Raw genomic sequence first — 21,414 nt, forward strand, 5'->3', positions numbered from 1 at the left:
GTCTTCGATATTAGCGTAATTGATAATGTCCCTAGAATAATTGATAAGAGATCCTTTATCAAGGAATTTTGCTGCTGTGCTCGGATTCAGATTAGCCTACCTAATAATGTCTAATAGAATAGCAGCTCGGGTAAGAGTACCATAGATCAGGAGACGAGTATAACCTATTGATCTTTAATTCTGCTAAAGAAGAAATTTCAAGAACAGGTATTCAACATATCGTGGAGTAGATATCAAATCAAATCAAACCCTGAGAGTAGAGTACAGTACATACATGACCCCGTTTTCTTTTTAGTATGGTGATCGGGAGAGAGCAGAGCCTTCCTCTCTGCCAACATAACATAATGAAATAGTAAACCCAAATGACAAACTCCTGTGATGATGACGGTGATGATTCCTGGGCAGTGACGATCCCAGTTGGTGGCATGGCATAGCATGGCATAGTATATCTGCGCAGACCATCTCCCCATCCACTTCATGTAATGCCCATGCAATGCCATGCCCAGCTGAACATAGCAGATCAGATCAGATCAGATCTCACCCCTCGCATGATCTCAATGCCCATTATGCAAAACATATCCGTCCAATGACCACCCCATCGTCCTCTTTATTCGTACATCCATATCTATACCCACGTGCATACTCTCTCACGACTCCCCCTTCTGATTCTCAGCAGCACCCTGCGTCGCCGCCGCCGCCGCAGACGCCTCCATCATCTCCCTCCTCCTCTGCTCCCTCTTCAGCGCATCCACCATCCGCATCCGCGCCAATTCGCGGTCGATCTCCTCCTTGTCCGTGGGGATCTTGTGCGACTGGTCCTTGGTGGGCCAGAAGCCGGGCACGGAGAAGCGCTCCTCGAGGTTCGTGCCGAAGTAGTACATCCAGCCGATGGGGAAGAGGATGTACATGCCGAACTGGACGAAAAAAGTAATAAGTTAGTTGGTGAAGGGGGTGTCTAGGGGAGAAGGATTGTTGTGGGGTAGGGATCTTGGGGAAGGGAGGTTAAGGGAGGGGTGCAGACGTACTTTGAAGACTTCAAGATTGCCGCCTTGGAGTTTGCGGAGGATGAAGGACATTTTTGGTATGTTTGTGAGGGGGAGTCGTGAAGCGGTTTGTTTATTTTATGCTAGGAATGATTCAATTCGGATTTGGCCTCGAGTTCGTTTGTGTTTGATATTATTCTGGCGACGGGGGGGGGTATCAATTCGGTATGCAGGTCGAAGTCAAGGATTAATTGGTTATCCCGCGGAGCTTGCGGGATTCGTGGGACTCCTCCGTTCTTTTTGTAAGCGGAGAGATGGAATTGAATTGCTCTTGCGGCGGAGAATACGAAGGAGAAGAACGTCGGTATACAATACAGAAAAACAATGGTCTTACTTGAAGAGAAAGAGGATCTTGAAATAGAAAGTATACCAAATCCCGACCGCCGTCTGGACTTTTTGGAGTTCGAGATCGAACTTCCGCACCCGCTGTTCCGCCCGATCGGTCGGATCATCTGCGAAATCCGCCGCCGCTGATTTGCAAACAGGTGCGAGAGATGCAAACACGCCAAAACATGCAAAACATCCCACGAGATATGCCTGGCACGTGGTTGGGGTTGCACATGGTGCGGTGTCAGGTCAGGTGATCTGACTTGACCTCAGCCGAGCGGACCTCGGCTCGCGTCCCCGCGTAGGTGATGGAGTCTGGCGGAGAAGTCGACCAGGGCCGATGCTGGAGCGTCGGTTTGCTCTGTTCTCTGTCTGTCGGTGTGTACAGTATATAATTGGGTTCCGGCTGAGTCTTGAGGGGATCGGGTTGCTGGCAGAGGAGTTCCGGATCTCATACATTGTCCGTTCATACGTTGCTCCCGTCAGCTACCAGCTGGCTTCTCGACTGGTTGGCTTTACAATACGGCTGCGTCTGCCTTACATATCTTCTTTCTATCTCTCTTACTGCGTCTTATCTTGTTATTGAATATATTCAGGCATTTCTCAATTGCCTTGATTCAGATTGCAGAAGCAGGATTGGACCTTGGAACTCCGCCTAGCTATCTCCGCATCAGAATACCTACTAGACCACAAGACATCTTATATCGCACCACCATGGCAACAAACGAGGATATAATCACACTGAAATACCAGGGCCGCATCGCAATTATCACCCTCAACCGCCCCTCCAAGCTCAATGCCCTCAATCAAGACCTCTACTACTTCCTGGGCGAGCGTCTGCGCGAGGTCGAGAAGAGAGATGACATCTTCATCACCGTGCTGACGGGCACGGGACGATTTTTCTCCGCGTGAGCAGCTCCCTTTCGTTAACCCTCTCCACAGACTACCTTGTAACTAACAGAGGTAACCCCTCCAGCGGCGCGGACGTAAGCGCCTCCCGCCCCGGCACCGGCGACCTCCTCTCCAGCACCACCCGACGTGACCTCCTCCGCTCCTTCATCGCCAACAACGTCGACCTGACCCGGACCTTTTACAACCACCCGAAGATCCTCGTCGTGGCTCTGAACGGCCCCGCCGTCGGCCTCTCCGCCGCGCTGGTCGCCCACGCAGACTTCATCTACGCCGCCCCGCACGCCTTCCTCCTCACGCCCTTTGCCTCCCTCGGCCTCGTCGCCGAGGGCGGCGCCTCCCGCGCCTTCATCGAACGCCTGGGAATCTCCAAGGCCAACGAGGCCCTCATCATGAGCAAGCGCATCACATGCGAAGAGCTCGTCGCGACCGGGTTCGTGAATAAAGTCATCTCCCCGCCCTCGGGCAGACCCGAGGACTCCGAGGGGTTCCTGAAGCTGGTGCTGGAGGAGGTAGAGGAGCGGCTGGGCACGCATCTTAACCACTCGAGTCTGCTGAAGATCAAGGAGCTGATCCGCAGGCCGGAGAGGGAGATGTTGGATCGGCAGAATGGGCTCGAGGCGTTTATGGGGCTGGAGAGGTTCCTGAGTGGGGTGCCGCAGGAGGAGTTTCGGAAGTTGGCGAGTGGGGAGAAGAAGCATAAGTTGTAAATAGGAAGTCTGTCTCTTGCTCTCTCTTTGTGGCATGCTCGCTCTCTATCCTCTCCTGCTCTGTTAGGCTCTAGGCATGATGTTTCCTGATGCTTTTGGAAAGGGATGTACGCATTTACACCCTATTCAGTTCAGGGTGATGAACGCAAGAATATGCAGGTGGTCATAATATTTGGTTCAGAATGATCACGAAAGAGATGGGAAATCGATCTGAAAGGCGTGGAGGTTGTTTGTGTTACCCTTGGAGGTTGGAACTACTTCCATGATGTTGGATAGTTACACCCGTACTAAAGCAGGATGAACTTATTGACCGATACCAACTCCTTTGCCACTTCAGAAGACTCATTTCCTTTTAATTTTTGATACATAATTATTTCGATTTCCATAACCTCAGAGCAAAGAACAAAGAGCAAAGTACCTAACCCTAGGTAACCTAACTAGCAATTACTAACACCGTTCTCCGTATGGGAATCCCATAATCCAAACCCTAAGCAAAGCAAGTCTCTATATAATAACAACAATAATAATATAAACCCAACCAATTAAACCAGCAAGCAAAAAAAAGGCCTCAGACTCAAAACCCCAATCAATCACTCACTATCACTCCCCGCCTCCTGATCCTCCTGCATTCGCTTCTCTAGAATCTCCTGCCACTTGCCCACGAACTCCTTCATGCCTCCTGGACCGGCCTGCGACGCGTCCACCACCTCCCGCGGCAGCTTGTGCGCCGAGTACTGCGGAGTCGTGAAGGCATAGGCCTCGGGGTCATCGCGCTGGACGAGGCGGAATTCAGGTAGGAAGGGAGCGGTCTCTTCACCTTCGGCTTCGTCATCAGGTTCGATCTCTTGTTCCGGAGATTTGCGTTCTGCGGGTTGGGCTTCCGCAGTCGTAGAAGGCGATGCGGTATTGTTATTACTGATGGATAGTCTCACGACATCATCTTCCAGACCCTCCCCTTCCTCCTCCTCCTTGAAGCCAACAGGATCCTTCATCTCCAATATCTCCTTCCAGCTAAACAGCAACGGGTCCGTCCTCTGCGCCCACGGATTCACATCCATCAACCACACCCGCTCGTGCGGCGGCGGGATGTACACGTCGAACACGAAGTTCGGGTCCGGGAACGTGCTCTTCAGCTTCTCGTCGAAAAAGGCCTGGATCTTGGACCGGAGGGAGTCCCGCATCGGGAAGAGGAAGTCGAAGTGGTTCAGGTCCCGCTGGCACATGCAGAGGAGGGTGCGGTTGCGGACGAAGCAGCGGAATTCGAGAGACGGGTTGAGGTTGAAGTATTTGCGGAGGACAAGGTGGTAGGGGACTTTTGGTGGGGTCGTGTAGGTGGGTTCATCTTGTTTCGATTCTTCGGTAGATGGGGCTTCGGTGTCGGGGACGCAGTCGTCAAAGGCGTGTTCTAAGTCATGCGTGACAAAGTCACTGCTCTTCAGGAGCAGGTAGATGTCATTCGCACTGCGACATTGCAGGTCGTTCGTCGCGGAGATCCATGTGGCGTCCTTGGGTGCGCTCCAGTTCAGCTTCGGCGTGACTTTGCCTCCCAGCTCTGCGATTGTCTCCTTGATCTGGATGTGGATCTCCCTCCACTCCGTGGACGGGTCGGCCTGTTCATCTTCGTCCTCTGAATCTTCGGAGAAGGAGTAGATGCCGCTGTCGTCGTCTGCAGCGGCGGAGCGGTTGTTGTTTTCGGGAGGCAGGACGATGCCGTCTGCGCGGAGGTAGGAGAGGAAGGAGTCATTCAGAGGGATCAGGCGGGCTTTGGGAGTTACCGCGCGGTATCTGTAAAATATATATGTTAGTAACGATCACTGAGATAGCAAGCAGAGGGAGGATCTTCGTACACAGGATGCCAGTAGTGATATGAGCAGTGAAGAATGTGGGAGTAAGTGACCGGAGGGAATGGCAGTCTCTGCAGCTCTGGCTGCGGCTGGTCAGCCGCTGCAGCAGACCCTTCTTCCATGAGCGGCATAATGAACGTTCCGCTGTGGTATAGAAAAAAAGAATGCAGAAGAAAGAAAGATGGCTGCGAAAAGATAGTTTTGGCGGGGAACTTTTTTGGCGGGGCCGTGAGTCGATACGGGCTGATATGACGCAGAGGCCGGCCCGAGTCCGACGCGTGAAGCTCGGCCCGTTCCTGGTGCTGCTCCGACCACGTTGCTCGACGCGGAGTCTGGTCGCTCTTCCGCCTCAGGACTCAGCTTTGCAAGGCCTCTCCCTCACAGCGCGATCTGGCCCAAGATGGCGTCTGATGCACCCGATCCGCAGAGCCTGAAATCATGGCAGGAGGCCTTTCAATACCCCATTCCCACTGTGCGGCGTGTGGAGCAGGAGCTCCGCCGGGACATCGCCAGCAACAGGGAGAAGCTGCGTGCGCTGGTTGGGTAGGTCGATCGTGGATCAATGGCCTTGGTTGCCTCTAACTAATGCTTTGCTTGCTACTAGGGCACGATATCGAGACCTCCTTGGCACTGCGGAAACAATTGTCGAGATGAACGGCGAGACCAAGGATGTGGAATCAAACCTGACAGACATCGGACGACGGTGCAACCCTAGGTTGATAGACAAGAAGTCTGCGCATCTTGATCGGCTGAAGCGCGATTCTCTGGAGCACAGTATGATGGCCCTTCAACAACCGCTACGATGTCGGTGGCTGACCAAGTAAAGATGCGGAGGATCGAGCCTTCGCGGCACAACTTGCCCTTTTTCACCGTTGCACGTCCGTAATCTCAAGACTGCTGAGGAAGCGCAGTTCTCCGCTTCTGATTGTGAAGCTTCTTGTCATTTCGAGACTACTTCATAAGACGCTTTCGCAGAACAAGAAGGCGCCTCCTTTCCTAGAAAGCTTGAAGAACCAACTGGTCTCCCTTCGACGAACCGTGCTCAAACGAATTGACCGGCGCCTTGCATCTGCAAGCTCTTCAGCAGACGATATCATCGAGGCAATGGCGGCGTTCTGTCTGACCACTAACTCGACATCAGCCGACGTGATTCGTCATTTTCACCAGGTCCGTTTGGATAGGATCGGAAATCAGCTAGAAATAACCGATCCCTCGGGCGAAAACATGCTGGAGGCGCTCAAACTGTTTATTCGCACTCTCCAGAATACAAAGATCCTGTTTTCCCGCCGCCTGTCTGATGCGCTAGGGAAGCTGAAAGCGCGACCAATCTTGACGGACAGCCAGATACGGGAACTGGACGATCTTGATATCGACGTCCTCGAGCGCTGGGCGGCGAGTGATGTGAAAAATTTCACACCGTGGATCAAGTTTGATGAGATGTCGAAGTCGGATGCTGAAAAGGTAATAAAGCAGTGGTCTAAGCAGGCATTCGAGAGCTTCACGCGGGGTTGCCAGAAGAGCTTGAAAGACCACAACAACCTTTCTGGGCTCCTGGCGCTTCGTAAGAAAGCGTTGGACATATGGCTATCCGCTAAGAGCTCGACGCCTACTCATTCATCTTTGGGCGTGCTGGAAGGTATTCGAAACGTCTTCAACGGCCAGCTGACTACAATTCTACGTATCGAAGCCAGCACATTGGTCACCGTGGGTAAAGACGTCTCATCACTTATCACGCATTGGGAAGATCGAGAACACGCTTCTGCACAGTCACTATGGGACCCTAGCCTCGCTTCACTTGACTACTCTGATGGTGCTGGTCCTTTCAAACAGGCAATTTTCGATACACTTCTTGGCCGAAATGAAGATATTTCCGCTGCTATAAAGTCATATAGTGCCTGGCTAGCGTCCATTGAGCATTCCAGGAATATTATCAACGACCTGCGGCGGACTAAATGGGAGGATACTCTCGACGAAGAGGAAGAAGATGAGCTGGTAGACCCAGTAGCAACATTGAACGACGATGATCCGCGCTTCTTGGAGGAGGTACAGAAGTCTGCCGTTGCCCAAGCACTCAGAGACCTGCAGTCCTCATTCCGCGATACTGTTGACGGCATTGGGAATTCGCATCAAAGTGACAAAGCCGCGTTCATGCTACGCTTGGTCAGAGACCTAAGAAGGGACCTCCCTGTTGAGATCTTGGACGACAACGACTTCGACTTCGCAAGTGATACCGTGCCCAGATTACAGGAGATCCTTGCCACACAGGTCGTTGCACAAACAGCGCCGTCGAGTGTCATGCGAAACTGGAAACAGAATGCTCAAGATGGAAAGAAAGTTCCCGGCCGTACCCTTTGGGAAGGCGATCCAGAACTGCCTGTCCAGCCTTCTCCTCCCACGTTCAAGTTCCTTCGACGGCTCGCGGTGTCCATGGAACAGCAGGGGCCAGATCTGTGGAATCCGTCTACTGTCGGAGTCATGAAGAAGATGCTGAACAGGGAGCTTTCAAACGCGATCCTATCCGCTTATGAGAGCCTCAGTGCCCCCGATCAAAATGGCGAGGAAGCTGAGAAGGCAGCGCCCGCGCCAGCTGAGGACGGCCAAGAACAAGATGGAAATAAGCCCGCAGAGAAAACCATCTCTGGCACAGACCTTCGAGACTGGAAAATCCAACTCCTCTTCGACGTATCCTACCTGCAAGACGCACTGGCAACAACCACCATCAAAGATGGCAGTGATCCCGATGGTGACGGTGACACGAACAATGAGAAGAATGAGCTAGCAGGCGTTGTCGAAAAGATCCAAGCCAATGTCGATCCATCTGAGAAGTATATCGTATTGAATCGGTTGCGGAAAGGGGCGCATGAGTACTGGAAGCGCACGGAGCTGCTGTTTGGATTGCTGGGTAGTTGAAACTTTCAGATTTCTTCGAAACTTCTGAGAACAGATAGTGTGCGGTGTGTTGTACCTAATGTATATCTGTCTGCACGTATATAGTCATGGCATTGTATATATGAAGTGGGTTGAAACCTGGTTGGCAGACACAGTAGATAAAAACAAGGGATTATTCATGTCTGCTCAACCGGATTGATAGCCGTTTCTGGGTACTTATCTAGATCCCACCCATGCCTCGAGATAAAAGAAACATTATTTGCTCATGACGGCTCTAGACAGACAGAACGCAATGATGGCTACTATAATGAAATTCTAAGCAATTAAGGAAAATCCGGCGGTATGAGGGGACAGAAAGCTACAACATGGTGCTCACAACTTATAGGATCAGATTCTGGACTATACTACCACCTACCTAACTCAATGCTAGGTACCAAAGGTGGCAACAAGTGGTTGCTGCCCGGCCAAGATAGACCGAGGGAAAGCCGGCTTACTGTATGTACTCTGTGGTTCTTTGCTGGCCTTGGGTGTCGAATGGCATAGGATCTAAATAAATGCTCCTATGGAATGACTGGCCATGAAAAAGATCTGGTTAGAAAGTTTTGTGCAAGTGAGGGCACCAGGCAGTGTGGAGGCAATTCATTGTTCAAGGTCGTAGGCGGCGTGGGGTAACTGTGAGATGCTCTTCCTGTTTCAGAAGGGCTGTTTACTTTCATCCAGTCTTCTACTGTATCATGACGCAATATAATACCAGCAGCAGCATCATTTTGTAGGATTCATTATTACATCATAATGTTGAGACCTGGCACTGCTCTCACTTATATTAGGTGGGCAGATGCCGGGCGCCATACTTCGACAATCTCTCACCCATGTTTAGATTACCAATGTTAGTGTCTCTCAACTATGCCTTCCTTGCTCATAAAATAATGCTGAAAGCTTGAAAAATTTTTTTTTCTAAAAATGAAAGAATCTAGGAATAAAGAAAAGTCCCCGTATGCATAGATATCGCTGGCCTCCACATCACCATACAGTATCTATGTATTTTATATAGAATACCATACAAGAGTGGAATGATAACCACTACACCACTGGTCCTTTCTTACCTTTAGAAGGTCTCTAGTCAGAACTAGAATATTAAATTTCGTCACATAGACTGCATGGAGTAGTTGTATGGATGTACTGTACTCAGTTCTGCTGCTGCGCTTCTTTTCTTCTGCCAGTGCACATGCGGGAAATACCTTAAAAACTTCAAGAATGTGATAGTTTTTCTTTTTCTTTCCTTTCTCTTGTTTCTTGTAAAGTACATGTCAGAATTAAGGCTACAGAATGGTCTGTCTAGTCTATTGCCTTGCCGGCACTGGACCAGGCATAGCATCAAAACCATGACTAACCTCATCCGCTACTTTGAATCCTTCAATTTCACACCAGAGTCCTGCCAGAGTCCTCCGTCCAGTTCGCACACGGCTTTGGAGAATGCTGCCAAAACTTCGTCCGGAAACATCGCCACCGGGACTCTGTCGATCCGGATAGGTCATGGCAGCAGGATCCCCCATGGTCACATAACTCTCTTCAAACAGAACACACAAATTCCAGATTCGACTGCACTCCTCCGTCTCATCCATCCACTTCGATTTATCAGCATGTGCATATTAATTTGACGTGCCGCATCATGCAGGCTTGATGACGTATGCAAGTCAGAACGCGGCAGTTTTGGTCAGAAATCAAACTGCTTCGATGATGTCTCCTAACTTAATGACCCCCCATATCCTTAAGCTTCTGGGAGATCACCTTCAACTCCCGCACGGCTTGCCTGATAGAGTAGTTTGCGTTGGTAGCACTCTTCCTCAGTTTCTTCGGACGTAATAACAACGGCGAGTTCTCGAGGCCCTTGATTGACCATTCCCTTTGCTTATTGGTCATGATCGATTCACATTTCCCAATATCGCCCAGAAGGGAGTCCAGAAGCTCCAGTTTGGCCGTCGACGTAGTGTCCGCGAAGAGTGATTTCCATACTGCCCGAAGTTTCTGTATACCCTCCAAAACTCCCTCAAGCCCGATCATCACATGTACCCCATCTGTAAGCAGTAATGCCCTCACAGCGATCTTTGTGCTTGAAGGACAGTCTGAAGGCAGGCAATTTGCGCAAAGCTTCATCACGGACTCCCTCATCATACCCTCAGGGTCCTGACGCAATTTCCGTGCTTCCTGGATTCTAGGCAAGATACGCCTCCAGCGCCGCTGCAATTTTGTGACCATGGCCCATTCGACTTCCGTGTAATCATCCGTTGTGAGACCATAGTCGATAGTCTTCGAAGGGGTGTTTGTCTCCTGGGACTGGCGGGTAATCTCCAAGACAGCGTTCAATTTCATTAGCTTAGCACCGTGAGCTGTGAACCCTCTCAAGTAAGCTGGACAAGTTCCGCTGTTATCGAGGGTAATGATGTGAAACGCATCTTTTCCATTGGTATTCTGGAAAGAACGTCCAAAGTCTTCCAGAAGTTTTCGGAGATTCGTCTGCTGGCTGGATCCTGAGGGGGTCAGAAACTGAAGGCCTTGATTAGCAACTCATCTATAAGCAATTTAGGCGTCTAAGAAAACCTTTTGGATCCTTGACCACACCTCTGAGAAGCCTCTGAGTGGCATACTGGAGTAGCCCAAGTTCAAAGCGACGACAGTAAGGAGATCAGCGTTCCGCTTCCTTATCGCTATTGCGGGTATATTGCGTCGTCCACTGTAACCAAACCAAATCTCACCGTAGCTTACGGACCGCTCTAAGTTCTCGATAAGATCACAGAAACCGGAAAGCAGCTCCAGAAGGCATTGTCCATATAAATGCCTCTGTTCTTCTGTCTCCGCCTTAATAACCGGAGTTGGTTCCCATACGATTGCTTGAAGATGGAATACCGCCCATGACCACGGCATAGCGACAGCGTGCCCTGCATTTACCATACACAGCTTTGTTTAAGTTGTTAGAATAAGTCATTATTTCCAGAAGTACTCGCAGGACTTACAAGATATGTAGCAGTAAACTCAAAGACAGACACTACAGCCTGAAAAGCCGCGAAAGCGTCCATCTCGCTCCTCTCGATGAATCGAAGAAAGAGCTGAACTCCGGTACACTAATACCATTAGCTTGAGAACAGATATGATTATCAGTGTTATACACACAATCTTTTGGCAATCTCTACTCGCAACTGCTGTGTAGATCTGTTCAGCGGCTTTTACTGCATTAAACTCGACGCCGAGGTCATAAGCACGGCGCCCATAACGGTGAAGATAATAGCCGCTTTTCTTCGACAGTGCACGGAAGAAACGTGTGCTAACTTGAGGCCCTGTATAAAATAGTGAGTTTCTGCCAAAGCTTACTGTGAATATCTGAAAGAGCATATGCTTACCAAGATCGCGGGCGAGTTGAATTTGTTCCAGCATCATTGAGAGGCGGTTACGATTCTCCCATTCTTTCCCTAGGCGGTGGAAGAGGAGATCTTCCAAAATAGACCCAGCTGCGATAAACTGTTGATCAGAATGTAGATGATATTTCGCAGTGATAATAGCAGCCGGTGCCTGATCCAAAGGAGAAACAAAGGTCAATTCTTCGATCAGCCGTTCCATCCAGCGACGCCCTAGAATGGTCAACAACACCCTACAGCATCGTAAGGCGTTTGTTGCTTACTGCGACGCAGGTATTTGCTTTGAAATTCTTCATCCATGACCCTCTGGAGATACAAAGGCACCATGCTGGCGTAAACCGAGCATACTCGTAGGATGTTCTGGTATCATTAGCTGCTGGACATTACGTAGAACTTCTAACTTTTCTCGATTGCTTACAATTATTTTTGTTGAATCCTGCTCTTCATCTCCCCTGTCATGTCCATAGTAGCATTCACCCGCTCGCTGCTTCAGACAGTGTCCTGTATCCGTTAATATGAATACATCAGAGCAATAGCTTCAGGGTATTCTCACCTTTAAGAAGGAATTGTAAGCACTTTTTAGGAAATTCTCTTTTCAAATAACGATCTGTTTCATCGTCAAAAGCCTCAACTACGTCGGAAAGTCGACCCCGAATCCATCTGGCGGCTTGGACCTGGAATTCCTCGATGGTGTAATAGTCCGAGGGCCCAAGTTTCAATACTGACCAAGGAAGAGTGACTGTCTCGTGTGTTTTAATCGTATCGAAGACACCACACACGAGGGAAAGGCTATCTAGTGCAGATACATCTCCAGCGCTGAGTCTCTGAACGACCTGAGTCGCCCAGACAAGGACATCAAACGGAAGATACGCCATTCTAGACCGGTAGAGAATGCTGCTTTCAAACGAAATCATCTGCATCTCGTTAGCTCTTTTCTTCACAGGCAATAAAAGCAACTCACAAAAAGACACATGAAGTCCTTTACAATCCCATCACTAAGGGCAGAGATTTCGATGACGTCTTCGGGATTATCGATAGATGTAAAAATTTGATGTGCTATCTCCCATTGTGAAGCTACATCGGCCAAAGGCGTCGAACCGAAAGTAGTTCGGAGATCTGAAATCTCCTGGGTTCTTGCGACGCGTTGAATAATCCTTTGAGAGAAGATGTCTCCTACCTGGATGTAGTGAAAGACCGTCTCGATCTCGTGGTTCGGTATCACGGCAAACAAATTGTGTGTCATGACAATATCAAGGGCCATGTTCAGCTGACCATGTTCCAGATATATATGATATATCTCTTGGTACCGTTTCTTTGACCTATAAAGGTCCACCAATTGGTCTACCATATCAAATTCTCTGAAGAAGGACTCTTTCTCGGTATCTGATCCGAGCATATTAACGGTCTTTGCTCGTAACTCTGCCGATACACGTCCTTGTTTGAGCAGGATGTTGCAGAGCCTGGAATATCGCCGCAAGGCACTTTCGCTGACTTTACCACTATTTCTAAATAAATGATCAGCATAAGCTAAGCTCTGATGCTCATACCTTCAGTGACATACCTGCTCAAGTATTGGATCATCTCATCAAAGCTGTCACCCCGGCGCAAGACTTCGACCGCATCTTCGTAGCTACCGTTCAAATGGTAGCACTCCGAGGCATCGTTAAATAGACTTGCCTTTTCGAATAGCGCTGCAGCTCTCTCGTACTGTTTCTGATCTCTCCAAAGTTCTGACTTCTGCTTCAGTAATGTCTCCTAATCTGTTTTTCGTAGATACTACTCACGAGCAGCTTTCTGGTATTGGCCTAGACCCTCGAAGCATTTTGAAGACTCAGAAATCAGTCCGACATCCAAAAAGAGAGTGGCAGCCCTCTCGTAATGTGAGGCAAATCCCTCCATGTCACCTCTGGAACGACAAGCTCTCCCCTCCTGTTCGGATAAGTAGGCCTGACACTGAGTAATCCCTTTCCCATCGTGGGCCTTCTTGAAGCAGAGTAGAGCCTTTGACAGTCAGTAATCGGATATCGATGTAACAGAAGAACTTCTTACATCAGCGAAATTCTTCTGGTGTAGCAGCTGTGCTCCTCGTTTAAACCACCGCTCAGGGTCAACCGAGCCACCAGCTCGTAGAACTTTCGCCTTCTCTGCTACCTAGGCAACATCAGCCAGCCGGACCAATTTTCAGGAAGAAATACTCACATCCGGATCCTTTGGTCTGACAATATCGATTAATCGAGCCCTTCCATTTTCCGTCAAAGATTCCAGTAACGGTTCTACGCTGCTTTCAATGCTCTCCACGAACCAAAGTTGATGACGTGCTCTTGTCACGGCCACGTAGAGATGCTTCGAACCGTCAGCATAATCAAGACCTCATCATATCACGTTGAAGGAACACGCCTTAAGCTCAGAACATATGGCCTATTCAAAAAGTTGTCAGTAATCTTGCAGTGACAAAGAAAGAAAAATAAAACTGACCGCATGTTTTTGGGAATCGAATAGATTTCTGTCCCCTCTAGCAAGAAGACGTAAGCATCGGTAGCCGCTCCGGAGACTGCTGCCACTGAAAAAGTCGTAGACAAGCACGTCATCAAATTCCATGCCTTTGCTTTCCAATATGGTCAGCACCAAAGCCATCTCCCCTATCTTCTTTTGAAGTTTTGTCTTGGAGGCGTCGTCTCGAACAAGAATGACCTGTTCGGCTCCAAAATCGGCGATTCTGTCGTGGAGTTTGACAAGCCCAATCATCTTTGCTGAAAGAATCTCGTAATCAAATCCAGCTGTTGCCGACGTTAGCAAGCAATATTCGGGGCTTTGGTCGAATAGAATAAGTACCGAATACGATCGGTGCTGGACCTCCTAACTGGCCAATTTCGGGATCCAGCTTATCGATAGTATCCGGAAAACCTAGACTGCATTATTACCCATATTTACCAGCCCAGATTATTATCGTCTTACCTGTCCACAGCATTTGCATAACATAAGATGCTAAGCTCAATATGCCTTGGTGGGAACGATAATTCCTAGACAGCGAGAATTGTATGGGTCTCGCTAAATCAGGTTGACCCAATTCATTGGCAATGGAAGCGTATTGACCGTGGAAAAGAGCTTTAATCTCCGGGAAACGAAATACTGAATCTTTTGATATGCACTGCGCGGTATCCCCAGCTGATAGAAGCATCAGACACAATAGGCCATATATTATGGGGCAATCCAGCTAGACTTAGGATAATGGTTCTTACCGAGATGAATACCACGAGCATCGCCGACGCAATTTAGAAGGAGAACGATATCGACACATCGTAAGTCTTGTACCTCTGGCGACGGTCAGTTGTCTGTCAATAAACAGGAAGCCGTTGGACATACCGTCCACGTATATTTCTTCGAAGCACTGACGGATCGATTGTCCAAGCGTGGGTGTCTGTTTGATCGACCTCAACAACGCTATGACACGATCCATGTCATCTATCTCTCCCCGCTGCTTCTTGATCTTTTCGTAGCGCTCAAACGCAGAATACACACGGTCTCTCTCCGATTCCGTGGAAAAGGTAGGGGCAAGCCGGCAGCTAGTCTCAAGGTATTGCTGACGCGAGAGCGGTGCCAAAGTCTCCGCAGAAGAGATGGAGCCTTTGATAACTCCCATGATTTCCGAGAAAACAAGCTCGGCAGGAAAAGCTGAAGTAAGAGCGCCTGACAGATGCTCCAAATATTCAGTCTTAAAGATATTGAAATCGATAACCCGCTGCCCGTTCCAAGTTCGGATGGAGCCTGTGATGTCTTTTTCATAATTTTTGTCCGAAGTCTCATTGGTTACAAGAAAGTTCTGTCGGTCAGCCCTCCTTTGTGAATGGTTAGCAATGCGAGGAAAGGGATATAGGTGAAAGTAACTCAACTTGACCGTATTCTCTATGAGGTTTAGGAAAATGTCAAATGTACAGACAATTGGAAAGTTCTTATCGTTTAATGAGAAAATCGAGTCCATGTTCCTGTTTGTATAGTCATCTCCACGCAGGAAATCGTCCCTGTTATCGACATTTTTGAAGATGGTTTTCTGAACCTGCGACTCTATCAAGCTCCTCGTATAAACTTGAAGCTTAGACGCGAGGTACGTCGAGCGAGTAAGTAAGAGCTATTACCTGTAAGTCCCACATTACGACTATTTTTTGAAGCACCTGTACTTACCTGACGTATCGGTCTCTCGTCAGTGATAGACTGTCTTGCCCTGTACTTGGCAAGTAACTTGAAAACGAGACATGTAGTTTTGCCAGTACCACTTCTCCCCAGAATCAAGCTTGAGGATCTGAAGTGACTAACAATCTCCATTTCCTCTTGAGACAGGTCGAATGGGAATTCCTCCCTGCCAGTCGGCTCAGTTATCGACCGCAGAAATGGTTCTGTCAGATTGTAAAATTTGTCTGAAACCGGAGATCAGTATGTGAACTACTCTGATAGAAATTCATAGAACAGACAAAAGGAAGGTATTTGGGAACTAACTTGACATTTCAATCAGACTCTTCTCCATTGCTTTGTGATTGTCTGCCTCCAAGGGAGGAACAGAAGGTTTTGAACTCTTGATGTCTGCGAACTGAAGTGGAATGAACCTCCCATCGGCTTGCTGGCACGGTCTCTTACAGCACATTCGTACGACGTCTGTACTGTAAGACTGTTGGATCAGTAATATCTGACTGATCGAGTTAGGGATCTTTAAAGTCTATTAGTAAAAGGTATTCATGCATAGGGCTTGCTACGAACCTCTTCAGCGGTTGCGACTTGCCAGACTGTAGAATGTTATTAGCTGTATGAAAGCATCCGGGAAACGGTGAGTTCTACCTTTGACCAATTGCTGCGGTAACCCAGGGAGATCTTCATAAAGACCTACATCCACCTGCCAGAGCAGAAACAGCTTCTGAGTAACCCTCGCCTGGAGGATAGGAATTCTCATATCCTCCTTTTGCTGCTTCGAACCGGCTCTCATTGAAAGATCCTTTCCCTTCCATTCGCCGCTAGCTAGATCTCTGAGTTTCTGTTCCACACGACTAAAGGAGCCTGCTCCGGTCAGCAAGTTCTAGAGTAAATACATCTCCCCTAGCGGGAAGCTCTCATCTGATGTAGTAATCTTACCAGAGCGTGCCAGCTTTTTCACATCCTTAAGTACTCGGTCCGACAAAAGAACTTTCCACAGCCCGACCCTTTTGCCGAAGACGTCGAGTTTCACATCTGTCAACGGGCCATGTTTCTCAGTAGCAATGAGTGCTAGTGAAACAGCTCCAGTAAGTCTCTCCAGACAGAACCTGCAAGGAAAGGTTTGCAGGGCTGAACACATAATTGACATGGTCTCATCGCCTTCTAGTTTCTGTAGAGCGATTTGGAGGGCACGAAATGATTCCGGTTTCGCAATGTTGAATATAGCCAGGCGATCGGTTATATCCTGAGGGACTTCAAGTCGAGTAAGAGTTTTACGACGAGCAATGTTGGCCTTCTTGTCGTCAACATCTAGTCGTCTCAGACCCGCCAGCAGCGGAAGGTCCCTGCTCTTTTGACTCTTTTTTCGCTCTTCCTCTTGTATGTCCCCTATCAACAACTCCAAAGACTCCTTCAGTGCTTGGGTCTCATGCCATCTCTTCGAGACTCCTACAGTGCCGTGGTCAGCACTGCACGCATCGCACAGCTTGATCAGCGTATCAGTCAGCTTTTGGAGCAGCTTAACCTCCAGAAAGCTGTTTTTTGATTGGAACCAGGCCTTGAGAACCTCGCTGTATTCCTTGTGGGACACAAGACGGTCCAGCAAGCCTTCAGTTACGATCAAGGCCTCCGCAACCTGTTTTAGATGTGGGGAAGGGTAGGAAGCTATGACAGGGAGCCCGAACCCAACAAGATGACAGGCTTGATCAAGAGGGATAATCTGATCATTCTCTTGTATCAAGGGCAAGAGGAGGTTTTCAGCGATCTCTTCTGCGACTTTTTGACTAGTGCCTTTGCAACTGAGCACTTCAAACAGGCTTTGGAGTCGCGGGAGTACACGATCCAGGTGTAAGAAAATGGAATCCCGAGTTGGCTCGTCATCGAGCAAAAAGCCAATTTGAGAGACATCTTGGGCGATGCTGCTAGCCACGTGCAGATATTCGTGATGATTTGGGCTCTCCTTCTGCAGCAGAAGGGAGACCAACGGACCCCGATTATCTGCCATGGTATCCTAATGTTCTCCATAAGTCAGTCACTTATACCCTGCCTTCCAGTGTTCGACATACCTTGATGGAGGGGTCCCTCCTTCCCGATGGCTCCTGCCTATCCTCTGCTTTCCGTTAGTTGGACCATCGACGACCATCGATGACTGGAAGAAAAACGGTATGGCCTGCAAACGTAGCCCTAGGTACTAGTACTCACATCTTGATGGTCCAGGAATGACCAGTACTGATGGCTTTGGTGTTCCCTTCGTGTAGGTTGACCTTGGATAGAAGACCGCGGAGACCCGGCCTGAAGCCCCTGAGAAGGCTCCCAGACCCAAAAGAGAGAGTTCGCTACAACAGAAGCACAGTATGTTTTCTTGCCTAGTCAGAAGAGTTTTATGAGTAGTAAGGAAGGAGAAGGTGCTTGTAAGGGTAAGAAAGTAAGGGGCATTCAGGCCCACGCTGGAGGCACGTAAGTAGCTGGAACAAAACAAGTGTTGGTGGACATGTCAGAGACATAAAGAGACACGTAAACAAGAAATTGATGGCTGTAAGACTGTCGCCGAGACAGTTAGGCAACGCAGTTGACGATGCGATTTTTTGGATTGCGCGTGTGACGCTCTATGTGCTCCATAGTTCAACAAGCTCAGCTGCGGAAGTCCTTACAACTTCACCTTTGAGATCCTATGCTTTATTGCAAGTGGACTAACATATATCTTCTAATTTTTAGTTTTATCATCCTGTAAAGAAGGATGGCCGGTATTAGCCTCCATCCAGCATAGGTAGAAGATTTTTGTAGCCTCCGCATTGCTCTTTGGCTGATCCTTAAAAGAAGACAGGTTGGATATCCATCCATAGATCAACGGCAATTACCAGTATCAGAAATAGTTAGGAATATGCATGTTGATCACGAAAAGAACCATTAGAGTTAGATGGTGGCGGCACAAGCACATTTTGAAGATGGATATAGAGATGACTCTCTTGTTATATTCTTGTTCATCGTATTTAAAGAAATGACAGTTGCCCTTTCGCATAGGGACATTCATTCTCAAGGCAGGTATCAAACTGCTATGAAAAGAAAAGAAAGATGGAAACAAAGCCATTCCTGAAGGATGTTCACAGAACTCTGAGAACAAATATTTTTGCAACTGGAAAGGATTTCCAAAGTATGACCGCCATCCTGGAATTCTAGAGTCCTCCCAGATAAGTGAGTAATGTGAGCCCAGGAGAACATCTGAAGCCATATATATAGTTCTTCATTCTGCGAACATAGATTTAAAGAACTATACGTGGAGGAGTAGAGAATTATTAATCAGAAGTAGACATGAAAGAGCAAGGAAGATCCTGGTATAATGGGGGAACGCAGTGTTCTATGCTCGGTAGGTCTCTTCTAGGGGCTGTTCTCGAATCTCGATCGGCGGGGGATCGGCGCGGCCAACGTCACGTTTCCGATCGGTCACGATCCAGGCACGCTTCGCCGCGGACAAGTCACGGGCATCCCGATCCCGACCTCCAACTTTCTTGACTTCATAACAACTTCGCGCTTCCAGCTCCCATGATTTCCTTTTGATATTCCCGTCACTGTATTCTTCTCCTTCATAATAATGGCAACGCCAAGACTCCCATTTCTCTACCCGAATCTAATACGGTCGATCCGGTCTTGCGAGCCGACCACGTACCGCTCCCTCCGGTTGCCTTCCCAAGGTGCTGCGCCCCAGGCAGGATTCCATACCACTCACCGATGCGATCAAGAGACTTACACCCGGCGATACGGGCCTGCTGCTGAGCCTAGATTACCTCCTCCGTCGCGTCCGAAGGATGGACCTGTCAGTCAGCAGCCAGCCCCGGGAACTGCGGCGGGAAAGGAGAGCTCGCCGCCAGCCAGGCGGAGTGATACCCCGCCGGGCCAGTCGCAAGCGCAAGATCCCAAGAAGCAGGCGCAAGAAATCTCATCCGATTTAGAAAATAGGCCAGCGATTGATGCCAGCTCCACGAATAAATCAGAGAAGCGTCCACCGGAGGCCGATTCGACGTCACATCACTACGATGGAGACACAGCCCCGCCAGAGCGTCCGAGTGAGGAACGACAAACTCAACCTCGTCCTAGTCAGAATGAGAACCCACTGGAAGAAGTCCTTCAGATGCCTTCTCCGTCCTCATCTCTGACCCCCTCTGGAGTCTCAGCTGCCGATGGTCACAAACCGCCGCATCTATCGCCGCCTCCGTACGTCCACCATTTCGACACATATACTCTGGTGAGGGATCTCGGGAAAGGCGGATTCACCGATGAACAGGCTGTCACAATAATGAAGGCCATCCGAAGTATCCTGGCAGACAACCTTGAGTTGGCGCGGGCGAGCCTGACCTCTAAATCCGACGTCGAGAACGAGCAGTATCTGTTCAAGGCAGCCTGTTCGGAGCTCCAGCAATCCCTCCAGACCGCCAGAAACGCAGAGATCCAGAGACAGCGCTCGTCGCGAACGCAGTTGCAACACGAAGTCGACATACTGTCTCAGCGTCTCAACCAGGAATTGACGGGGTTGAAAGATGACCTGAAGGGAATGTTCAACGACCACAAGATGACCACGAGAGAGCTCATGCGCAGCTTGGACACTGCCATCCAGGAGCTGAACTATAAGATCACAGTCAACCTGAATAGTGACGGAAAGAGTGAGGTCGAAGGCCTGAGATGGATTCTCACGAGAAGGGCCGCCTCAGCTGTCGCCACGAGTGCCGGTAGGATCTTCTCCCTGCGACCCCCCTTCTATTCCTTTCCTTCGAGTGTGAAACTAGACAGTGCTAACGTTCATAACTTTTCCTCTTAGTTATGATAATCCTCTTCCTCAAATACTACTCTTATCGCATGGCCCATGATGCCGCCGCCAAAGAAAAAGCGGAGGCAGCTGCCAAGGCAGCCGCGGAAGCAGAAACTAGGGACATTGCAATCCAAACCGATACATCCATCTCTGGAGCACTAATCACTGAATCCTTAGGATGAGAAACTATCCTGCCATTGATTATCCATTCACTCTTTTGTTCATTTCCCTCTCACCGTTTCTGATTTCTTCTGAGCACTAGAGCCCTTACTATACTACTACTCAAGTGCACTACATATCTACCGTTCGCTGTATCTTCTTTTTTTCGATCATTGTCTTTTCACCACTCACTTTTTTACCTTCACACGCGTTTCAAACACACACTGTATATTGCCCAACCCTACCTACCTACCCCGATACCCCTAGGTTTATCTACCTAACTTACCTACATAGCACACTAGCATGCATATATAGACGGATCATTAAAAATACGGCGGTAAGATTGCCATTATTATTAAGTCTTACCAAATGGAAAAACGGAAAACAAACACACTGTTTACTTTTCTTGGACAATTTCGATTTCTACCTAGCTAACTTGATCAATCCGCAACTAGTTGATTACCTACGGTAAATAATTTGTTGAGGATTTAAGTCGCTCAATCCATAGTTAGTTACTTTAACCGACCCTAGTCCATATCATTCGTTAAATTGACCAGATACGCTCTTGCAATGGCCCTATTTTAACCAAAATCCAGTGGTGGTCGGGGGTGAGGATGGCAGATTCAACTTTTCTTAGGAGATAGATCTGGCTATGTTTTAATCTACAGAGAGACAGGTATTGGCCTAGGATTAACTATTAGACCTATTAATCTGGTCTAATGAGTTAGCAACTTCTCCCACGTATGATTATCTAAGTAAGGTGTGTAAGACATAACTAAGGAATCACCTTTTTTAGGGGTTATCTAGAGTTCTCAATGCTGTTTTGGGAGTAGGGAAATGGAACTGGATGATGATTGACCAAGGCCACCAGAACAGTGTGTTGGGGTGAGACGGTAGCGCCCTGAGTGATTTTTCTTGACAGCCCGGGCCGATGCAGATCCTGTGTTAAGTGGAGTTTGAATTTGCTATCCAACATGGCAAAGCCTATCATGTCAAATAAACACACTAAAAGACTTGGGTTTGAAAGTATAGCACAATCCCAATTGAATTCGAAGGTATATATATCATCGGCAGTTTGTTATATACATACACATAGCCTCCTTTCCATCCATCCATCCAAATCAGTCACTCGGTCAATCATCG

The 21,414-nt window shown here is 48.6% G+C and overlaps 6 protein-coding genes across 6 annotated transcripts; 3 read left to right on the plus strand and 3 right to left on the minus strand.

The window, feature by feature from the left end:
- Positions 1–647: 647 nt before the first annotated feature.
- On the minus strand, positions 648–1,076 carry VTN00DRAFT_8772 (uncharacterized protein; the record flags this gene model as incomplete). Its single annotated transcript, XM_069435658.1, has 2 exons — positions 648–914; positions 1,026–1,076. The coding sequence occupies 2 exons, from the start codon at positions 1,074–1,076 to the stop codon at positions 648–650; spliced, it is 318 nt and encodes a 105-aa protein (XP_069285582.1).
- A 1,008-nt stretch (positions 1,077–2,084) lies between these two features.
- On the plus strand, positions 2,085–2,989 carry VTN00DRAFT_8773 (uncharacterized protein; the record flags this gene model as incomplete). The annotated part of the gene is made up of 2 exons (XM_069435659.1): positions 2,085–2,278; positions 2,347–2,989. 2 exons carry the CDS (start codon positions 2,085–2,087, stop codon positions 2,987–2,989), a joined length of 837 nt encoding a protein of 278 aa, XP_069285583.1.
- A 590-nt stretch (positions 2,990–3,579) lies between these two features.
- Positions 3,580–4,964, minus strand: VTN00DRAFT_8774 (uncharacterized protein; the record flags this gene model as incomplete). Its single annotated transcript, XM_069435660.1, has 2 exons — positions 3,580–4,774; positions 4,837–4,964. 2 exons carry the CDS (start codon positions 4,962–4,964, stop codon positions 3,580–3,582), a joined length of 1,323 nt encoding a protein of 440 aa, XP_069285584.1.
- Positions 4,965–5,233: 269 nt separating this feature from the next.
- Positions 5,234–7,743, plus strand: VTN00DRAFT_8775 (uncharacterized protein; the record flags this gene model as incomplete). Its single annotated transcript, XM_069435661.1, has 3 exons — positions 5,234–5,376; positions 5,438–5,607; positions 5,660–7,743. The coding sequence occupies 3 exons, from the start codon at positions 5,234–5,236 to the stop codon at positions 7,741–7,743; spliced, it is 2,397 nt and encodes a 798-aa protein (XP_069285585.1).
- Positions 7,744–9,471: 1,728 nt separating this feature from the next.
- VTN00DRAFT_8776 (uncharacterized protein) lies at positions 9,472–17,316 on the minus strand (the record flags this gene model as incomplete). Its single annotated transcript, XM_069435662.1, has 23 exons — positions 9,472–10,250; positions 10,368–10,677; positions 10,734–10,841; positions 10,891–11,054; positions 11,118–11,345; positions 11,396–11,492; positions 11,551–11,633; positions 11,686–12,046; positions 12,094–12,637; positions 12,694–12,862; positions 12,917–13,133; positions 13,182–13,283; positions 13,332–13,475; positions 13,515–13,550; positions 13,608–13,909; positions 14,372–14,446; positions 14,496–14,968; positions 15,023–15,258; positions 15,312–15,544; positions 15,624–15,784; positions 15,882–15,907; positions 16,009–16,175; positions 16,251–17,316. 23 exons carry the CDS (start codon positions 17,314–17,316, stop codon positions 9,472–9,474), a joined length of 6,081 nt encoding a protein of 2,026 aa, XP_069285586.1.
- Positions 17,317–18,900: 1,584 nt separating this feature from the next.
- Positions 18,901–20,294, plus strand: VTN00DRAFT_8777 (uncharacterized protein; the record flags this gene model as incomplete). The annotated part of the gene is made up of 2 exons (XM_069435663.1): positions 18,901–20,032; positions 20,122–20,294. 2 exons carry the CDS (start codon positions 18,901–18,903, stop codon positions 20,292–20,294), a joined length of 1,305 nt encoding a protein of 434 aa, XP_069285587.1.
- Positions 20,295–21,414: the final 1,120 nt, after the last annotated feature.

The sequence above is a fragment of the Thermoascus crustaceus genome, assembly GCF_041956765.1.
Source record: "Thermoascus crustaceus strain CBS 181.67 unplaced genomic scaffold VTN00scaffold_6, whole genome shotgun sequence".
In the NCBI taxonomy this organism is placed as follows: domain Eukaryota; kingdom Fungi; phylum Ascomycota; class Eurotiomycetes; order Eurotiales; family Thermoascaceae; genus Thermoascus; species Thermoascus crustaceus.